The following is a 17,478-nucleotide window of genomic DNA, read 5'->3' as shown; positions in this document are numbered from 1 at the left end:
GTCCGCTCAACTGTATATATTTCCATTACCCTATTTATTTTGTTAATGAAATGTACATCGCCTTGATTCTATTTGGTTGCCATTGTTTTTACAAGATGTTCTTCCCCTTGACTCTGTTTATTGCCATCGTTCTCGTCTGTCCGTCTCCCTCGATTAGACCGTAAGCCCGTCAAACGGCAGGGACTGTCTCTATCTGTTGCCGACTTGTTCATTCCAAGCGCTTAGTACAGTGCTCTGCACATAGTAAGCGCTCAATAAATACTATTGAATGAATACAATATTCTGCACACAATAAGCACTCAAATACCACTGAATGATTGATTAGATGTGAGATTAGAGAAGCAGCATGGCCTAGTGGAAAGAGCACAGATCTGGAAGCCAGAAGACCTGAGTTTTATCCCGACTCCACCCCTTACCTGCTGGATGATCTTGGGCAAGCCACTTCACTTCTCCGTGCCTCAGTTCCCTCATCTGCAAAATGGGGATTCAATACCTGTTCTCCCTCCTACTTAGACTGTGAGCATAATGTAGGACCTGATTATTTTGTATCTATCCCTGTGTTTAGTACAGTGATTGGCCCATAATAATTGCTTAACAAATACCACAATTATCATTATCATTACTTATTATTAGTAATAATGATGATGATAATGATGATAATAAATGCATTGGGAAGCCCCCAGAGAGAGTCCAGCGGGGAGGTTGAGTTTCTCCCTGGGCCCACTGATGCCTGTTTTCCTCCACAAACCCAGAAAATGGCAGCAAAATGAACAGGGTGGCCACAGCCTGACCTAATCCTCCTGGGTTGCAGCCTCACCCACTCCGTGAGCCCAGCCCCGCCCCAGGCCAGAAACCAGGCAGTGAGAGGCCAGGAGGAGCCTAGAATTCACCGTTTATTAGGAAAGGGAGAGGGCGAGGGAGGACGGATTCACACCCAGAACCTTCTCCTCCCTTCAGTCCCCTACGAGTCCCCGCCCCTCCCCCCCCCATCTGGTGCTAGAGACAAAAGCTTTCCATAGGAAAACCGGATTTCCAGTCAAGAGATTTCCAGGCAAGAGAGTCATTGGGGCTGAAAGAAGAGAGACCCCTGGTGAGGGTGGGGGCGGGCAGGGATTCCAGGGCCTGGGCTCGTTGGATTCCTCGTCCCAGGGGCCAGACTGGACCAGCAGCCTCATCCATGGGGTCCTGGCCGGAGTCCTGTGAAGACCCCAAGTCTCAGCAGCCTGGGGTCTCCCAGGATAAGTGGAGGGAGCCCCTGCCGCTGCAGACGGGTGCTGGTGACCTCTCCCTGCCAGCTGGAAACGGGGACTCCCCCAAATCTGTGGACCTTTCTGGGGGGTTGGGGAGGGGTGCTGCCCGGAGATCTGGAGGGGGGTGGGGGCCGAGCTTCATCCCCATTTGGGGGTCAGGGACCTTTCCGTGGGGCCTGGCGGCAGGGGAGCCGGGAAAGCCCACAGCCAGGAGGAGATGGGGGAGAACCAGGCTCCGCCACAAAATAAATGGACCCAGGTCGGCACCACGCCAGGCTGGGGTGGGGGTCAGGGACCAGGGATGACTGGGTCTTCACAAGCAGGGAACGGGTGCCTCAAAAACAAAACAAGAACCTCGGACTTCATCCGAGGTCCGCCCTCCCCACAGCCTCTCCACTGACCCCCTAATGGACTGAGAGATAAAAGGCGGGAGGGGGGAGGGAGGGAGAAAGGCATGAAGAAGGGGAGGGAAATGGAGGACAGAAGGAAGAAAAGAAGAAGGAGGGGGAGACTGGGGAGGAGGGGAAGGGGAGGAAGAGGAGGATGAGGAGCAGGCTCAATGGGCCCTGAACGGATGGACAGATGGATGGACGGGGCAGAGAGAGCATGGCTGAGGGCCCCCCACCACGCTATCGAGGAGGAAGAAGACAAAGACCAACCAGTTCCCAAAAAGACCAAAGGACACGTCTCTCCCCGGCACGGCCTCCTGCCCTGGTTGTCCCCTGCCCATCACTCTCGGCAGGGCCCTGCGGGGGAGCAGGGGTCGGGCATCCGCCCCCTAGGACTTATTGAACGCGGCCAGGACAGCCCAGATCATCTCGGCGGGTCCGTGCTTGGGGCCCTCGGCCTCGGGGTCCAGCTCCACTAGCCCCTTGGCCCGGGCGGCAGCCACGTCGTAGCGGTCGTCAGCCAGAGAGGCCAGGGCGCCCTCCAGCACGTCGGCCGCGTGGGCCAGGACCAGCAGGGCCAGCGTCCGGCGGTCCATGCGCTGAGGGTCGTTGACCCAGCGGTCCAGCACGCTGTCCTGCAGGCGGCGCACGAGCCGCTGCTTCTCCGTGGCGTTGCTCACCGGGTGCGTCGTCATGTCGAACAGCAGGAAGTTCTGCTTCTCCGTGGTCAGGATGCCCTTCTCCACCAGGTTCTTGGCCAGGCGCTCCCGCACGTTCCGCAGCTGGTACTGCAGCTTGAAAGGGTTCCAGGTCTCCCCTGTCAGCAGGTGAGGCGGGGTGGGGTGGTGAGGGTGCTGGCTGGGCAGGACCCTGCCGGTAGGGCACTGGGGGAGCAGTGAGAGCCCTGCTGGCCCCCTCCCTGGGGGCAGGAGATTGTGGGACAAGTGAGGGCACTGGTTGGGCACACCTTGCAGACAGGGAACTGTGGGAGCAGGGAGAGCCCTACTGGGCCCCCTGGGGAGTGGGAGCAATTAGGGCACTGGTCGAGTGTCTCCTGGTGGCAGGGCACTGTGGGAGCAGTGAGGGCCCTGCTGGTCTCCTCCTGGAAACAATGCACTGTGGAAGCTGTGATGGCAATGGCTGGGCACCCCCTGGGGACAATACACGATGGGGGCAGTGAGGGTATTACTGAGTGCCCGCTGAGGACAGCGCACATGGGATGCTGGTTGAGTGTGTGGTGGGGACAGTGCACTGTGAAAGCAGTAAGGATGCTGGCTGGGCAGCCTCTGAGGACGATGCACCATAGGAGCAGTGAGGACACTGCCAAACGCGCCGGGGGGGGGGGGGGGGGGGGGGGGGGAGTGCCCTGTGGCAGAGGTGAGGGCAGTGACCGGTAGGAGCAGCGAGGGCCCTGGCTGAGCGCCCCCTGGGGGCGATGCACTGTAGGAGCAGTAACGGTATTGACTGCCCCCTGTGGGCAGCACACTGTTCTAAGCACTTGGGAAAGAACAAAAGAAGATCGAGACTACAGCCTACAGGGAGATTACGCTCTAACCGGGAGAAGCAGAGAGAAGTATATTGTCGAGACGAAGAATCAAACGAAGGACTGACTGGACAGTTGCATGTATCCATAACCACTAAAGGACGCTCCTCAAAGGCCCAGCCCCCCTCTCTTACTGCCCCCAGTCAATCCAAAGGGTTCCATCCAGCAGTCAGAGGTCAGGGGACACGGCTAGCTCGGAGCACCCCCCCGGGAGCCAAGTCAAGTGCCCAGGGAGGGGCCAGGACAGCAGGGTGGACAGAGCGGGACGGATGGATGGGGGCGGACTGAGGGGGGCACAGATGGGCCACGGGCTCCCTTACCAGTCAGTAGCTCTATCCAGGTCTGGACAGTCTCTGCCGGCTCCGTGACCTTGATGTGTTTGAGTGTTTCATCCAGCAAGACGTCTCCTGTTGGACTGTCTGATTTCAGCAGCACCTGCAGCCCAGAGTGGGGGGTTACCCAGGTACCCCGTTATCCACTGGGCCCGCCACCTTCCCATCCCTCAGCCTCGCTTTTGTGCCTTTCCTCCTCTCCCCCAGCCCCCGGGACCCAGGGAAGGGGGAAAATGGTCCCCCAAGATCCAGTCAGGATCTGAGATGAGCCATGAATCAACACCAATGCTTTCATGGGTTTAGCAGGGGCGCCAGTCAGGAGGGAGGGAGAGAAGGGGAGACAGTGGGGAAGGGAAAGAGGGAGGGAGAGATGAGCAGACAGGGAGGGTGGGAGGGGACACGGTGAAAAAGACCGCAGGATCCTTATCCATGCGGGTCCCAATTTTCTCAAATACAGAATCGGTGAGGAGGGGTGGGGAATGTTAAATTATCCCAAAGGCAGAAGACCGAGTGGGTGGGGGGAGTCCGGCATCCCAGGGAGCAGGGAAGTGGAGAAGGGGGAGGGGGAGGCCGGACGGCATGATACCTTCCTGTCCAGGAGCCTTTTTTTTCGCATGGTGGGGGGCTCCAGGTGGATGCGCCCCCGCAAGGCCAGCTCTATGAGGATGCCACCCCGGAGGCCAGAGGAGATGCAGTCATTCCAGAAAGATGTGTAGCCCTGGGCCACGGGTGGGCAGCGGGCGGTGGGCAGCGGCGGGGGACAATGGAGGGAATGAGGGAGGGAGAGAGAAGACGTGAGCTTCGTCCACCAGAAACACATGTAGCAAGTCTGTTATCTTCTAGTCAGTTGTTCAATCGTATTTATTGAGTGCTTACTGTGTGCCAAGCACTGTATTAAGCAGTTGGGAGAGGACAAACAATATAACGGATGCATTTCCTGCCCACAAAGAGCTCACAGTCAAGAGGACTATTAGTGCATAGTACAGTGCTCTGCACACAATAGCAATCAATAAATATGATTGATGCAGTGTGACCGGGAGACAGGAGACCTGGGTTCTAACCTCACTCTCTTCCCTGCTGTGTGTGACCTAGGGACAGTCATTTCACCTCTCCGGCCTCGCTTTCCTCCTCTGCCAAATGGGGATAAAATTCCTATTCTGCCTCTGAGACAGTGAGCCCCATGGGGGCCGGGAACTAGGTCCAATCTAGTTATAATACTGATAATTACGGTATTTGCTAAGCGTTTAGTATGTGCCAGGCTCTATACTAAGCCCTGGGATAGACACATGATAATCAGGTTGAAAACACATCCTGTCCCACATGGGGCTCCCAGTCTTAATCCCCATTTTCCAGATGAGGTAATTGAGGCACAGAGAAGTCAAACTACTTGTCTAAGGCCACAAAGCTGGGATTAGAACCCAGGTCCTCTGACTCCCAGGCCCAGGCTCTTTCCAAACCCCCCGCCCCAGCTACTCTGAGGCCCAAGAGCAGCAGAGGGAGGGTTGGGAGGACTCCAGGGTCGGCCTCTCCACTGCTGAAGTGGAAGCTCCCAGTGGGCAGGGCGTGGGTTTGGTGCTTCTGTAGGCCTTCGCCAAGCTCTCAGTCCAGTACCCCACCCGCAGCAGGTGCTCAAACCATGCCAACCCTGCTCCCTCACAGCCTCCAGCCCCACACTGCTCTGGAGGGTCCTGGGGAGGGTGGGGAGACAACCACCCTCCCCTTCCAGGCTGGTCGTGAGCCCCAGGGTGGTGGTGACCTCCCTGCCCACTGCCAGAGCCAGGACGAGGCATGATCGACGCCAACTGGACACCAGCCCCCTCCTGCCCCGCCCCCATGAGGGGGGCCAGCAGGGGAGGGGGGAATGGGCCCCTGGGTGAGACAGGGGATTGTGCCCCGCTGGCAACTGCCCCCCGCCCCCTGCCCCATGAGTTCAGGTGCCAGAGAGGCTCTGTATACACAGGAGGGGCGGGGGACCCGGATGTGGTGAGGAAATGCTTAATCTTGCTGGGCAGGTTCCAGTTGGTGTACGGGGCCTTCCACCACCAGCCCGCACCAACCTCCTCGGCACACCCCCAGCCCCGTCCTCCAAACCAACCCTCAGGCCCCCCAATCTGCCCTCAGATCACCACCAGTACCGCCCAGCCCTCCTCAATCTGCCCCAGCCCACCCCTGGCCCTCCCCCAGCCCTCTAAATTCTGCCGCCAACCCACCCCTGGCCACAAAGACAGCCTCTTCTCTCCTCGTTTCAGTCAGGGCCAGATGAGGAGAACTGAGGAGAACATATGAAGATGGCGAAGAGACTATTGGACGACTCTGGCTACCAGAGCAGTCAGCTTGGAGGCAGGGGGAGGGAAACGATGACCTTCAACAACCTACATCCACCCCACGCCCAGCCCCCAAAAGACAGAGAGTTTAGACTGTGAGCCTGTTATTGGGCAGGGATCATCTCTATCTGTTGCCAAACTGTACATTCCAAGCGCTTAGTTCAGTGTTCTGCACATAGTAAGCGCTCAATAAATACTAATGAATGAATGAATCTGGGAGAGAGCAGAGCCCAGTTGAAGAGATCCGGAGTCTGAGGACACTAGATCTAATCCCAGCCTGCTGTGTGACCCAGGGTAAGCGGCTTAACTTGTCTGGACCGCAAGCTTCCCCTCCTGCAAAATGAGAGATGGCGACGGCTGCCTCTCCCTCCCCTGCGGGGGTGTGGAGGGTCGAAGGGAGGTCAGCAATGTGAAAGCAGAGAGCTTTGGGAAAATCCTAGCTGATGGGCGGGCAGGAGCGTTCTCTGGATTTCTGGGTAGGAGGAAGCTGGACAGTCTGGCATTCCTGACTTCCCTGCCCCACCCCCGCTCTCGGCCGCCTCCCACACTCCCTGGGTCGCCCCACAATTACTCAGGCACCAGTGGAGGTGGGGAGGGAAGGTACAGGAGGGCAAGGAGGACCCTGAGGCTGTGTTCAAGGGAGAGTGAATCCCTGAGGTTCAGGGGGGTCACCGGAGCCCCTCCCTCTGCGACTCACCCCAGCTTCTTTAGGGCATCATGAGGGCCAGGAAGCTTCAGGCTCTGAGCTCAAGGTAGTTGGGAGGGGGTGGGAATGGAGGGAGAGAAAAAAGGACATCTGGCCCCCACCCTCTAGCACAAAAAACAAATTCCCAGGCCCCCTCCCTGCCATTGATGGCCCCAGGGAGTTGAGTCTTTGGGGGGGAAGGGAGTGCTATTCATCCCATCTTCATCGCCCCAGCACTTATGGTGTAATTTTTTTATATTAACCTCTGTCTCCCCCTCTGGACCGAAAGCTCGTTTTGGGCAGGGAACATGACTAACATCTGCTGTGTGGCCTCAAGCAAGTCACTTAACTTCTCTGGGCCTCAGTTACCTCATCTGGAAAATGAGGATTAAGACTGTGAGCCCCATGTGGGGCAGGGACTGGGTCCAAACTGATTAGCTTGTATCTATCCCAGCACTTAATACAGGGCCTGGCACAGAGAAAGCGCTTAACGAATACCATATTTAAAAAAAAAAAATTCTGTTGTATTGCACTCTCCCAAGCTCTCAGTACAGTGCTCTGCACCCAGTAAATACCACTGATGGATTAAGCGTCTGGGAAAGTCGTCTTCCCTGCCCAGCAGGAGTTATTTGACGGACTGTTTTACATTCCCTGCCTCCCAGGAGTTATTTGATCATGTATTATAATGGTAATTACCCAGGACGTGTTTTTCCTGGCTTGTAAACTCACCCCACCGCTCTGCTTTCCAGCTGGAGGCTTCAGAGGCTTCAGACCAACCGATTCCGACATTCCAAAGGACTGGTTCCGACATTTCAAAGGAGGGAACTGCATTCTCCACATTCAGAAAAACTCCCCTCCCCTCTGTAAATCTCACCTAGCAGACTGTAGACCCCCTAAGGGTAGGAACTGTGCCTTCTGACTCTACTGGATTCCCCCAAGCAGAGACAAGTGCTTTGCACACAGTAAGTGTGCAATAAAGACATAGGAAGTGTTTAATAAATAACAAAATTATTATTACCACAACTATTATTATTATAATGGATTCATTGGTGGGATTAGTGAATTTCTTAAGGGCAGGGAATGGTTGTCTTGCTCTGTTGCCCTTCCCAAGCCCCTAGTACAGTGGCCTGCTTACATTAGGTGCTCAGTACATACCCTTGGCAGATTAATGCGGGGCCCCCTCAGCCCCACAGCACCTGGTAGGAAGCAGCGCGGCTTGGTGGAATTAATCAGGGCCTGGGAGCCAGGGAATCTGGATTCTAATCCTGGCTCTGCCACCTGTGTGCTGAGTGACCTTGGGCAAGTCACTTAACCTCTCCAGGTCTCAGTTTCCTCAATTAAAATAGGGATTCAAAACTTGCTCTACCTCCTGCTTAGACTGCGGGGCAGGAACTAGGTCCAACCTGATTAACTTGACCCTTAGAACAGTGTTTGACACATAGTAAGTGCTTAAAAATGCTATTAAAAGAAATTTTGTAACTCCTCTTACTCTCTAGACTGTAAGCTCCCTATGGGCAGGGAATGTGACTAATAACTCTGTTGTATTGTACTCTCCCAAGTGCTAAGAATAGGGCACACAGTAAGCGCTCAATAAATACCACTGCTTGATTGACTGTCCAAGCTGACAGAGCCAACCTTACCATGACAAGGGGGCTCAGACCCTCCTCCCTCTCAGTTCTGTTCGTCTGTTCAGACGTGCCCAGCAGAGGAGTGCCAGCTTCTTTCTGAAGGACGCAGGGCGGATCGGGCCCAAAGGGAATCCTGGGAAATCGCCGACCGTGAGGATGATGGCGGCCGGCTGTCCCGGTCCCGCTCTGGCTCCCGACTGGAGTCACTCCCTTCCCCTGGGGCCTCCAGCCACTGGTACTGAAATAAGCTGCTCCAGGCAGGCCAGTCCAGCTCCCACTCCGTCCCTGAGGGCGTCACCATGTCGGACTTTGCCCTCAGCCACTGCGATGATGGACTCTCTGCCCACAGGAACAAAGGCGGCTCTGATGATGTCCAGACCTCCAGCTGTCTCGGCCTCAGGTTCCCCAAGGTGCGCCCTGAGGTGCCAGCGCACTGAGGCCCTAGCAGCCTCAGCCTGGAGCTCCCAAAGATGCCAGCACACTGGCCCCAGCCAGGCTCAGCCCCAACTCCCCGAGGTGCCCTACAAGGTGCCAGCTCACCATCCCATCTGTCGTCAGCCTCGGCCCAAGGCTCCCAGGGATGCCAGCTCGCCAACCCCGGCTCCCAGCCACACAGCTGCTCAGCTTTGAGAGCCTCCTGTCCCTTCTTCCCCACTGTTAATCTCCCTCCCCACCTCCCCCAAACCCAACACTCCAGCTCACACCCCTTGCTCCCCTCCAGCCAACCAATACCTGCACCTCAATCTCATCTCTCTGGCCACCCTCCTTCCTGCCTAGAGCTCCCTCCCCATTCACATCCGGCAGACCGCCACTCTCTCCATCTTCAGAGCCTTTCTGAGATCACTCCTCCTCCAGGAAGGCTTCTGGATTTACCTCTCACCTCCTTAACGTATTTCCCCCTTAGAACCACTTCAGGCCTTCTGTGTCACCCAGGCACTTGGGTACTCGCTCTTCGATCCACCCTTACACCTCTGTAGACTCTATTGCTCTCCCCTACTCATAATTTATTTCAATATCTGTCTCTCCCTTCTCAACTATAAGCTACTTGAAGGCAGGGATTGTGGTTTGTATCTCTATTGCATTCTCCCAGGCGCTCAGTACAGTGCTCTGCACAGATTAGACTGTACACTCCTTAAGGGCAGGGATTGTGTCTCCTATCTCTATTCACTCTCCCAAGCACTCAGTACACTGCTCTGCACACAATAGATGCTCAATCTCTATCACTGAGGAAGACTCTGCTCACTTCTCCTCCCCGACAGAAGTCCAAACTGGAGGAAACCAGTCTGTAGTGCAGCAGGAGAGATTTAGGGCAGAACTGAGGAAGGACTTCCTGACCAAAAGGGAGCAGGCACTCCCGACTGGGAACCTGAGGCAGGTAGAGGGTGGTTTGGGGCCTCTGCCTCCGAGTGTGGGGGTGTTACGTCACTCGCCCCAGCTGGCCGCCACCATCATCTGGAGCAAATGACCTTCGGGAGACCCTGACCTGTCTCAGACACGGCAGGTGGAATATAAACTCTTGGACATCCTCTCAGGCTGGGCCAGAGTCGGGCAGAGGTGGAAGGCAGGTGGCAGCGTGCCCGGGAGCTGGGGAGAAGGGCGAGGCAGCAATGAAAGATCATGGAAGCCGAGGGGCGGAGGGGCGGGAGTAGACCGTCAGCCCTGCGGGCACCGATGAAAAATCTCACCACTAGCCATCCTCCTCTTTCTCCTCATGCCGATTCCGCCTCTGCCCCCCAAGCCGGCAGGAAGCTCAAAACTTGTGCTCACTGTCGGCCTTCAAGAGCAAAGCAATTAATGGTTCGATAGTATTAGCAGGAAAACACCTTGGCCTAGTGGAAAGAGCACAGGCCTGGGAGTCAGAGCACCTGTATTCTCATCCCGGCTCCGTCAAGTGCCTACTGTGTGGCCTTCACTTCTCTGGGCCTCAGTTTCCTCATCTGGAAAATGGGCATTCGATGCCTGTTCTCCGTCCTACTTTGACTGTGAACCCCGTGTTGGACGAGCCTGTGTCCAGCCTGATTACTTTGAATCTGCCCCAGAGCTTAGTACAGTGCCTGGCACATAATCAGGGCTTCAAAATGTAAGAATAATACTATTGCTAGAGTGCCTATTGGGTGCAGAGCACTATACTGAGCACTTGGGAGAGTATGATAGGGTTAGAATTCATCAATAGTACTGATTGAGCACCTACTGTGAGCACAGCATTGAACCAAGTGCTTGGGAGAGTGTGAAAGCCCTCAATCCCCTCATCCCATCCTACTTCACCTCGCTGCTCTCCTACTATACCCCGGCCTACACACTTCTCTCCTCTAATGCCAACCTGCTCACTGTACCTCCATTTCACCTAATTCGCCACCAACCCCTCGCCCACGTCCTGCCTCTGGTCTGGAACCCCCTCCCTCTTCATATCCAACAGAAAATGGACTCTCCCTCATTTCAAAGCCTTATTAACGACACATCTCGTCCAAGAGGCCTTCCTTGCTAAACCCTCCTTTCCTCTTCTCCCATTTCCCTCTGCATCACCCTGACTACATTCCTTTGTTTACCACCCCCAACCAGCCCACAGCACTTATGTCCACATCCGTAATTTATTTATTTCTACTAATGTCTGTCTCCCCTCTGTATAGACTGTAAGCTCATTATGGGGAGGAAACATGTCTACCAACTTTGTTATACTGTACTATCCCAAGCACTTAGTACGGTGCTCTGCACGCAGTAAGCACTCAATAAATATGATTGACTGATTGATTGATTGATTGACATACTTAGGAGACATGATCGCTGCCCTCAAGGAGCTTACCAGTCTAGCAGGGAACGACCAATACTAAATCCAATTCAGAGGAGCAGTAGAAATGGCATTTATTGAGCCTCAGTCCTGAAGCTTCCAAACTAAACACAAAAGGACTGTTTTGCATAAGACCATCAAGGGATTAATCTGAGAAGGCCTCCTGGAAGAAGAGTGGTTTCAGAGGAAGCTTGAAGATGAGGAGAGGGGTGGATGTGGAGAGGGAGGGCGTTCCAGGCTGGTGGGAGGGTGTGAGACAGGTTGGTGAGATCGAGGAGCGGGGAGCAGGTTGGCTTGAGAGGAGCGAAGTGTGAGAGCTGGGGTGTGGTGGGAAAGGAGCGAGGATGGGGAGAACATCGCCCCAGAGACCAGGGTAAGGAGAAAAAAGCTAGCCCAGTAACTAGAGTTTCTCCTCTGGATGATGTCACCTCAGTCAGCCTCCAACTGCCCAGCAAACATCCTAATAGCCAAGGTCAATCCTATGCCCACATCTCATTAGCCAATCGGTAGTATGAACTTAGCACTTGTTGTGTGCACCACCTCGTGCTGAGCTTTTGAGAGTGTTCAATAGAGTTAGCTGACCCGGTCCCTGCCCTCAAGGAGCTTCCATTCTTATTGGAGAGGTTGACACAAAACTGGATGAGGCAGCCTTCTTTCTGACTTCCCTGCCTCTAGCCTCTCCCCTCTCTGGTCCATACTTCACTCTGCTGCCCAAAATCATTTTCCTATTAAAAAAAAAAACCTGCTCAATCCAAATCTCCCCACCCCTCAAAAACCTCCAATGATTGCCCATCCATCTCCTGATCAAGCCGAGACTTCTGACCATCGGCTTTGAGGAGAGGCAATGTGCTCACTTTTCCTCTCTCTCCCTTCCCCTCCCTATCCACGCATCCTCCCCTCCCCCCCCCCGCCCACACACATCCACTCTCTTCTCCCACCACATCTTTCCCACTCCCAAATTCCTGCTCACACCCTCCCTTCTGCCTGGAAGTACCTCCCCCATCATAGCCAGCAGACCACTGCTCTCCCCTTCTTCAAAGCCCTTCTATCACACCTCTTCCTGGAGGTCTTCCCCAATTCCTTTACCTTTCCCCCAATACCTGTGGACCATACCCACCCGCCGGACTTCAAGGTATATCGATTTAGTCAATATCTTAATAATGATGGTAATTGTTAAGCACTTACTATGTGCCAAGCGCTGTTCTACACCCCTTATTGTTTAAGCACTAACTCAAATGCATAGTCACTTCTTTCTCCTATCCATAAATTATTCAAGGGGATTTGTTCCCTGCTATACTGGAAGCTCCTTGACCAGTCAATCAATGGCATTTATTGAGTGCTTATTTTTTGCAGAGCACTGTAGTAAGTGCTTGCTCTGTGCAGAACTCAATAAATACAACTGATTTTTTTTAATATTTGTTAAGTGCTTACTATATGCCAGGCACTGTACTAAGCGTAGCGGTAGATACAACCTGTTCAGGTTGGAAGCAGTCCACATCCCACCTGAGGCTCACAGTCTTAAACCCCGTTTTACAGATGAGATTAACTGAGGCCCAGAGAAGTGAAGTGACTTCCCCAAGGTCACAAAGCAGACACGTGACAGAGCGGGATTAGAACCAGATCCTTCTGACTCCCAGACCTGTGAATTACATTGCTTCTCCATAATCTTCATTTCCCCACCAGGCTGTCCTGGCGCGAAGCTTTCTGGGAGAGAGCTGGGGGTTCGGGGAGGCCCGGGGGGTGTGAGCGTTACCTCCTTGTCCTTCAGGCCCAGGAGCAGCACCTCCTCCATGAGGGTGAGCCGGATGTCCTTGGAGTCACCGCCGTCAATATCATTGCCACTGCCCGGCCCTTGGGCCCAGCTTCCGGCCTCTTCTCCTTCCACCCGCTTTTCCAATGCCTTGCTCCCCTCTGGGCGTCTCCCCCGGTGAGTCAGGGTGCTCATCCTCACCGGTCCCTAGAGCGAGGGCAAGCAATCATGGTAACTGTGTCATTTGTTAAGCCCTTTCTCTGTGCCAGGCACTGTACTAAGTGCTGGGGTAAAGACAAGCTAATCAGGTTAGACACAATCTCTGTCCCGTAGGGGGCTCACTGTCTTCATCCCCCTTTTACAGATGAGGGAATGGAGGCCCAGAGAAGTGAAGTGACTTGCCCAAGGTCACACAGCAGACAAAAGGCAGAGCCGAGATTAGAACCGCAGTTCGACTCCCAGGCGCGGGCTCTATCCATTAGGCCAAGCTGCTTCTCTTGGCAAACAAGTGACACAGCCTTCATCCTTGCTGACTAGCCAATCAACAACCCCTATTGATCAACCAGCCTAATTGAGCTTTCAATCAATCACTTACTGGTATTTGTGGAGCACTTACTATGTTCAGAGTATTGTACTGAGCACTTGGAAGAAGAGGATATAGCAGAGTTGGATGACAGGTTCCCTATCCACAACAAGTTTACAGTCTAGAGGGGGAGACAGACATTAATAGAAATAATTGAAGGTAATTTACAGATATGTACATAAGTGCAACCAACAGCACTTATCAAGCAACAATCCACACTGAGCAACCAACTGATAGCACTTATTGATCAACCATCCTTATGGAGAAATCAATAGTACTTATCAATCAACTGCTCCTGCTATGAACCAACAATACTTACACATCAGCCGTCCCTAATCAACGAGAGGCAGCATGGCCTAGTGGAAAGAGCCCGGGCCTGGAAGCCAGAGGACCTGGATTCTAATCCTGGCTCCACGACTTGTCTGCAGTGTGATCATGGGCAAGTCACTTCACTTCTCTGGGCCTCAGTTTCCTCATCTGAAAAAAGGGGATTAAGACTGTGGGGCTCATGGGGTCTCAGACTGTATCCAACCTGATTAGCCTTTAGCCCTCCCAATGCTTAGTACAGAGCCTGGCATATAGTAAGTGCTTAACAAATACCTTTTTTTTTAATCAATCATTTGTACTCATAGATTGACCATCCCTGCTAATCAGTCAACGGAACTTATCAGTCAGACCTACCTGCTAATTGATCAGGAGTACTTATTGATCCACCATCCTCACTCATCAATCAGTCGTACTTATTGATCAAACACCCATATTGATCAGCCTCCTTTATTGGCCAATGGACTGTATTTACTGAGCCCCTACTGTGTGCTGCACTAACTGCTATACTAAGACATGATCCTTGGCCTCAAGGAGCTTACAATCTAGTGGGACACGCAGCCAAATCGAAGCACACATACACACACGCCCATCGCCTAGCAAACGTTGAAAATTAGGGTTCAGTGACCCCAACGGAGGGGTTCAGGTGTCCACAAATTCAGTAAGCATCCTCTCCCACCACACCCCAAGGGAAACAACAAGACCAACAGAGATTACTCGGACATTAACTCATGTACCTGTACTTTTTTCCTTCTTCCTCTTCTCTGTAAATCATTTTATTATCAGTCTCCCCTGAAAGGTTGGAAGCTCCCCCAAGGCCGGTACTGAGTCTACTAACTCTGCTGTCCTCTCCTAAGCACTTAGTATTTATTGAGCACTTATTGTGTGCAGGGCATTGTACTGAGTGCTTGTGAGAGTACAACAATATAACACATTCCCTGCCCACAACGAGCTTACAGTCTTGTGCTCTATGACCAGTAGATGCTCAAAAAATGTTACTGTAAGCTCACAAGGGAAAGAATCAATCCTATTTATTGCGTGTTTACGGAGTGTAACCCTGTACTTGGCACTTGGGAGAGTACCCAGAGTTGAGACACCTGTTCCCTGCCCGCAACAAGCTTCCAGTCTAGAGTAGGGGAAGGGATGGAGTCTGCCAACTCTGTTGTTGTCTCCCAAACACTTTAGAACAGTGCTCCGCACAGCATAAGTGCTCGGTCAGTACGACTGATGGACTGATTGACAAGGCCAATTTGAGGCTGATCTACGCCTTAAGCAGCAGCAAGGGAGGTTGCGGTGGGGGGAGGGGGGAGGAGGGGGAAGAGATTGACACGTAGACAATCCCTAACCTAACTCTTTCAAGGAACAAGGAAGAACAAGGAAACCCCACCCTGGCTCATATTTTGAGACCAAATCTTGACCTAAAGGTCACTGAAAGACTGAACTAGAATGGCACGTCCCTCATTTGGGCCCATGGGAAGAACAGGGGAAAATATCAGGGCTACAGGCTGAAAAAAAACCACCTCACGCTGCCCCCCCAACACACACACACACACACACACACACACAAAAAAAAACCCACTTTATAGCAAAGGGTCCAGTGCCAGAGGGAAAGCCCATAGAGAGACGGTATGTGAGGTGTACTTTTTCGTGACCTGCAGTAACCCAGGGGCACGCAGCTCCTTGGGGGAGGAGGGGGGTCACCTCCGGGGTTGGGGGAACCTATGCCAAACAGAATAATCAGAGAGAAAAGGGAAGCAGAGGTGGGGGGATCAGGGCGATCGGGAGCAGGGGGACACTGCAGTGTCGGGGGTTGGGGCGGGAGGGAGCTGCAGGTTTTCCAATCCTGAATCCAGGAAACTTTAGAGCTCTGAAAAAAGGGGTAGAAGGGGGCTTGGGGAACGAAACTTTGTCTTGCATCGACACCTCCGGCCCGGACACACACCTGCAAATGTCCAAGGTAAACGTGCAGCCGGGGGAGGGGATGATGTGGCGCGGGGCCCGATCCCCCCGGGGAACGCCCTCCCCCGCCCCGGGCATCCTTTAATGGAGGTGACTGCGGGGTCGGGGGTCGGGGGTGAGGGGTCGGCCCTCCGACCCGCCCCCTCTGCTCACCTGGCCTCGCTGCTGCACCTCGGGGTGCTGGGTGGGCGAGGGCCGCGGCTGCTCCGGGGCGCCGCCGTCCTCCCCTTGCCCTCCCCGGGGACCAGCTCGGCCTTGGCGGTGGCCGTGGCGGTGGTCGTGGCCGCGGCCGCGCTCAGCGGTCCCGCCCGGGAAGGCAGAGCCCAAACTTTACTTCCTGGTCGGGCTCCGCGGAGGAGGAATGAACACATCAGCTTCCTCGGGCTGCCTAGGCAACCTAGCTTGGGCCGCGCTGCCCGCCGGACCAATGGGAGGGCGGCGGGGGGGCGGAGGGGCCACCAATCGGCGGCGCCGGGGGGCGGGCCTTGCCCTTCCGCCCTCCCCCTGGTTCCTCCGTCCGTCGCCCGGCCGTTGTGCTGGGCTTCGGGCCGTCCGGACCCCGGACCCCGGACCCCGGCCACGGGGGGGGGGGGGGGGGGGGGGGGGGGGCGGGACCGGGCCCTGACGGACAGCGGGGAGGGCCAATGAGGGGAAAGGTCCCGTCCCGGGGGGGCGGGGCTCTGGCCGGGTCCGGTGACCTCCCTCCAACTGGCCGCCTCGGCCTGTGACAGTAATAATAATAACGTTTGCTCGTTCTGAGGAGGAAGCGTGGCCGGCCCATTCGGTTGTAACTGTCCTCTCCCAAGCGCTTACTCCGGTGCTGTGCATGTAGCAGGCGCTCAATTACCACTGATTGATTGATTTGGGAAGCACCTATGTGCCCCAGCACTGTACTAAGCGCTGGGGTAGATACGAGGTTATGAGGTTGGACACAGTCCCTGTCCTAGGTGCGCGCCCAGTCTTAATCCCCATTTTACAGATGAGGGAAGTGAGGCCCAGATAATAATAATCATAATAATGGTGGTATTTAAGCGCTTACTATGTGCAAAGCGTTGTTCTAAGCGCTGGGGGGATACAAGGTGATCAGGTTGTCCCACGTGGGGCTCACAGTTTTAATCCCCATTTTACAGATAAGGTAATTGAGGACCAGAGAAGTGAAGTGACTTGCCCAAAGTCACACAGCTGGCAAGCGGCGGAGCCGGGATTAGAACCCATGACCTCTGGACTCCCCTGCCCGGGCTCTTTCCACTGAGCCACGCTGCTTCTCAAGTGAAGTGACTTGCCCAATATCACACAGGGGTCCAGTGGCAGAGCTGGGATTAGAACGCAGGTCCTCTAACTCCCAGGCCTGAGCTCTTCCCACAGTGTCTCACTGCTACATATCGGCGCAGGAGGGTGTCCTGTCTGGATCTGACACTTGGTGGGGTCCGGGCTTGGCCCAGGAGGGGTCGAGCAAGTCAGGGGTGGTACAGTAGTGGGTAAAGGGATGGGATTCGCTCCTCCCACCTTTTATGAGAAAGGGAAACCGAGGCAGCAAGCCTCAGGGTGAATGGCCACTCCCCAAGTCCGAATTCCCTTCCCTCGACCTAGAGACATCAAATGGTTGCATTTTTTATTAGTTCAGTATGTTATGAAGTTATATGTGCCATAAAATTATGTTACCGCATTGGTTTTTGAACAGCACCTTTGTATTTCTAAAAGCCTTTTATATGAGTGATCTCATTTTAGCCTCCCAACACCCCTGCAAGGTAGGAAGAAACAGATATAATTATCCCCATTTTACAGGTGAGAAAACTGAGGCCAAGAGAGTTTAAGCGACTTGTCCAAGGCCACACTGTAAGCCAGTGACAGATCTGGAACTAGAACTCAGCTCCCCTGGCTACAGAATCTGTGATTTTGCTTTGAATACAATTAAAATCAAAACCA

At 54.3% G+C, this 17,478-nt stretch overlaps 1 protein-coding gene across 3 annotated transcripts; it reads right to left on the bottom strand.

The window, feature by feature from the left end:
- Nucleotides 1–875: 875 nt before the first annotated feature.
- Nucleotides 876–15,880, bottom strand: GOLPH3L (golgi phosphoprotein 3 like). 3 transcript variants are annotated; one of them, XM_029056152.1, is made up of 5 exons: nucleotides 15,706–15,880; nucleotides 12,690–12,893; nucleotides 4,101–4,232; nucleotides 3,503–3,617; nucleotides 876–2,456 (listed from the first exon to the last, which is right to left on the bottom strand). In XM_029056152.1, the coding sequence occupies exons 2-5, from the start codon at nucleotides 12,879–12,881 to the stop codon at nucleotides 2,029–2,031; spliced, it is 867 nt and encodes a 288-aa protein (XP_028911985.1). In that variant the 5' UTR covers nucleotides 12,882–12,893; nucleotides 15,706–15,880; the 3' UTR covers nucleotides 876–2,028. The 3 variants fall into 3 exon arrangements, with proteins under 3 accessions (XP_028911985.1, XP_028911982.1, XP_028911983.1); XM_029056149.2 differs by lacking the exon at nucleotides 15,706–15,880 and adding an exon at nucleotides 13,589–13,679; XM_029056150.1 differs by lacking the exon at nucleotides 15,706–15,880 and adding an exon at nucleotides 13,303–13,327.
- Between the last annotated feature and the right edge of the window lie 1,598 nt (nucleotides 15,881–17,478).

The sequence above is a fragment of the Ornithorhynchus anatinus genome, chromosome X5, assembly GCF_004115215.2.
Source record: "Ornithorhynchus anatinus isolate Pmale09 chromosome X5, mOrnAna1.pri.v4, whole genome shotgun sequence".
In the NCBI taxonomy this organism is placed as follows: Eukaryota; Metazoa; Chordata; class Mammalia; order Monotremata; family Ornithorhynchidae; genus Ornithorhynchus; species Ornithorhynchus anatinus.
The sequence above is the reverse complement of the archived record's forward strand: the minus strand, read 5'-3'. Positions and strand labels throughout refer to the sequence as shown.

Excerpts from the sequence above, each read along its gene's own strand:
- GOLPH3L (XM_029056152.1), bottom strand. The coding sequence starts at position 12,881 with ATGAGCACCCTGACTCACCGGGGGAGACGCCCAGAGGGGAGCAAGGCA. Across the intron at positions 3,618-4,100 it reads AAAGGCTCCTGGACAGGAAG|GTGCTGCTGAAATCAGACAG; the intron begins GTATCATGCCGT and ends TCTGGGCTGCAG. Across the intron at positions 2,457-3,502 it reads CTGGATAGAGCTACTGACTG|GGGAGACCTGGAACCCTTTC; the intron begins GTAAGGGAGCCC and ends ACCTGCTGACAG.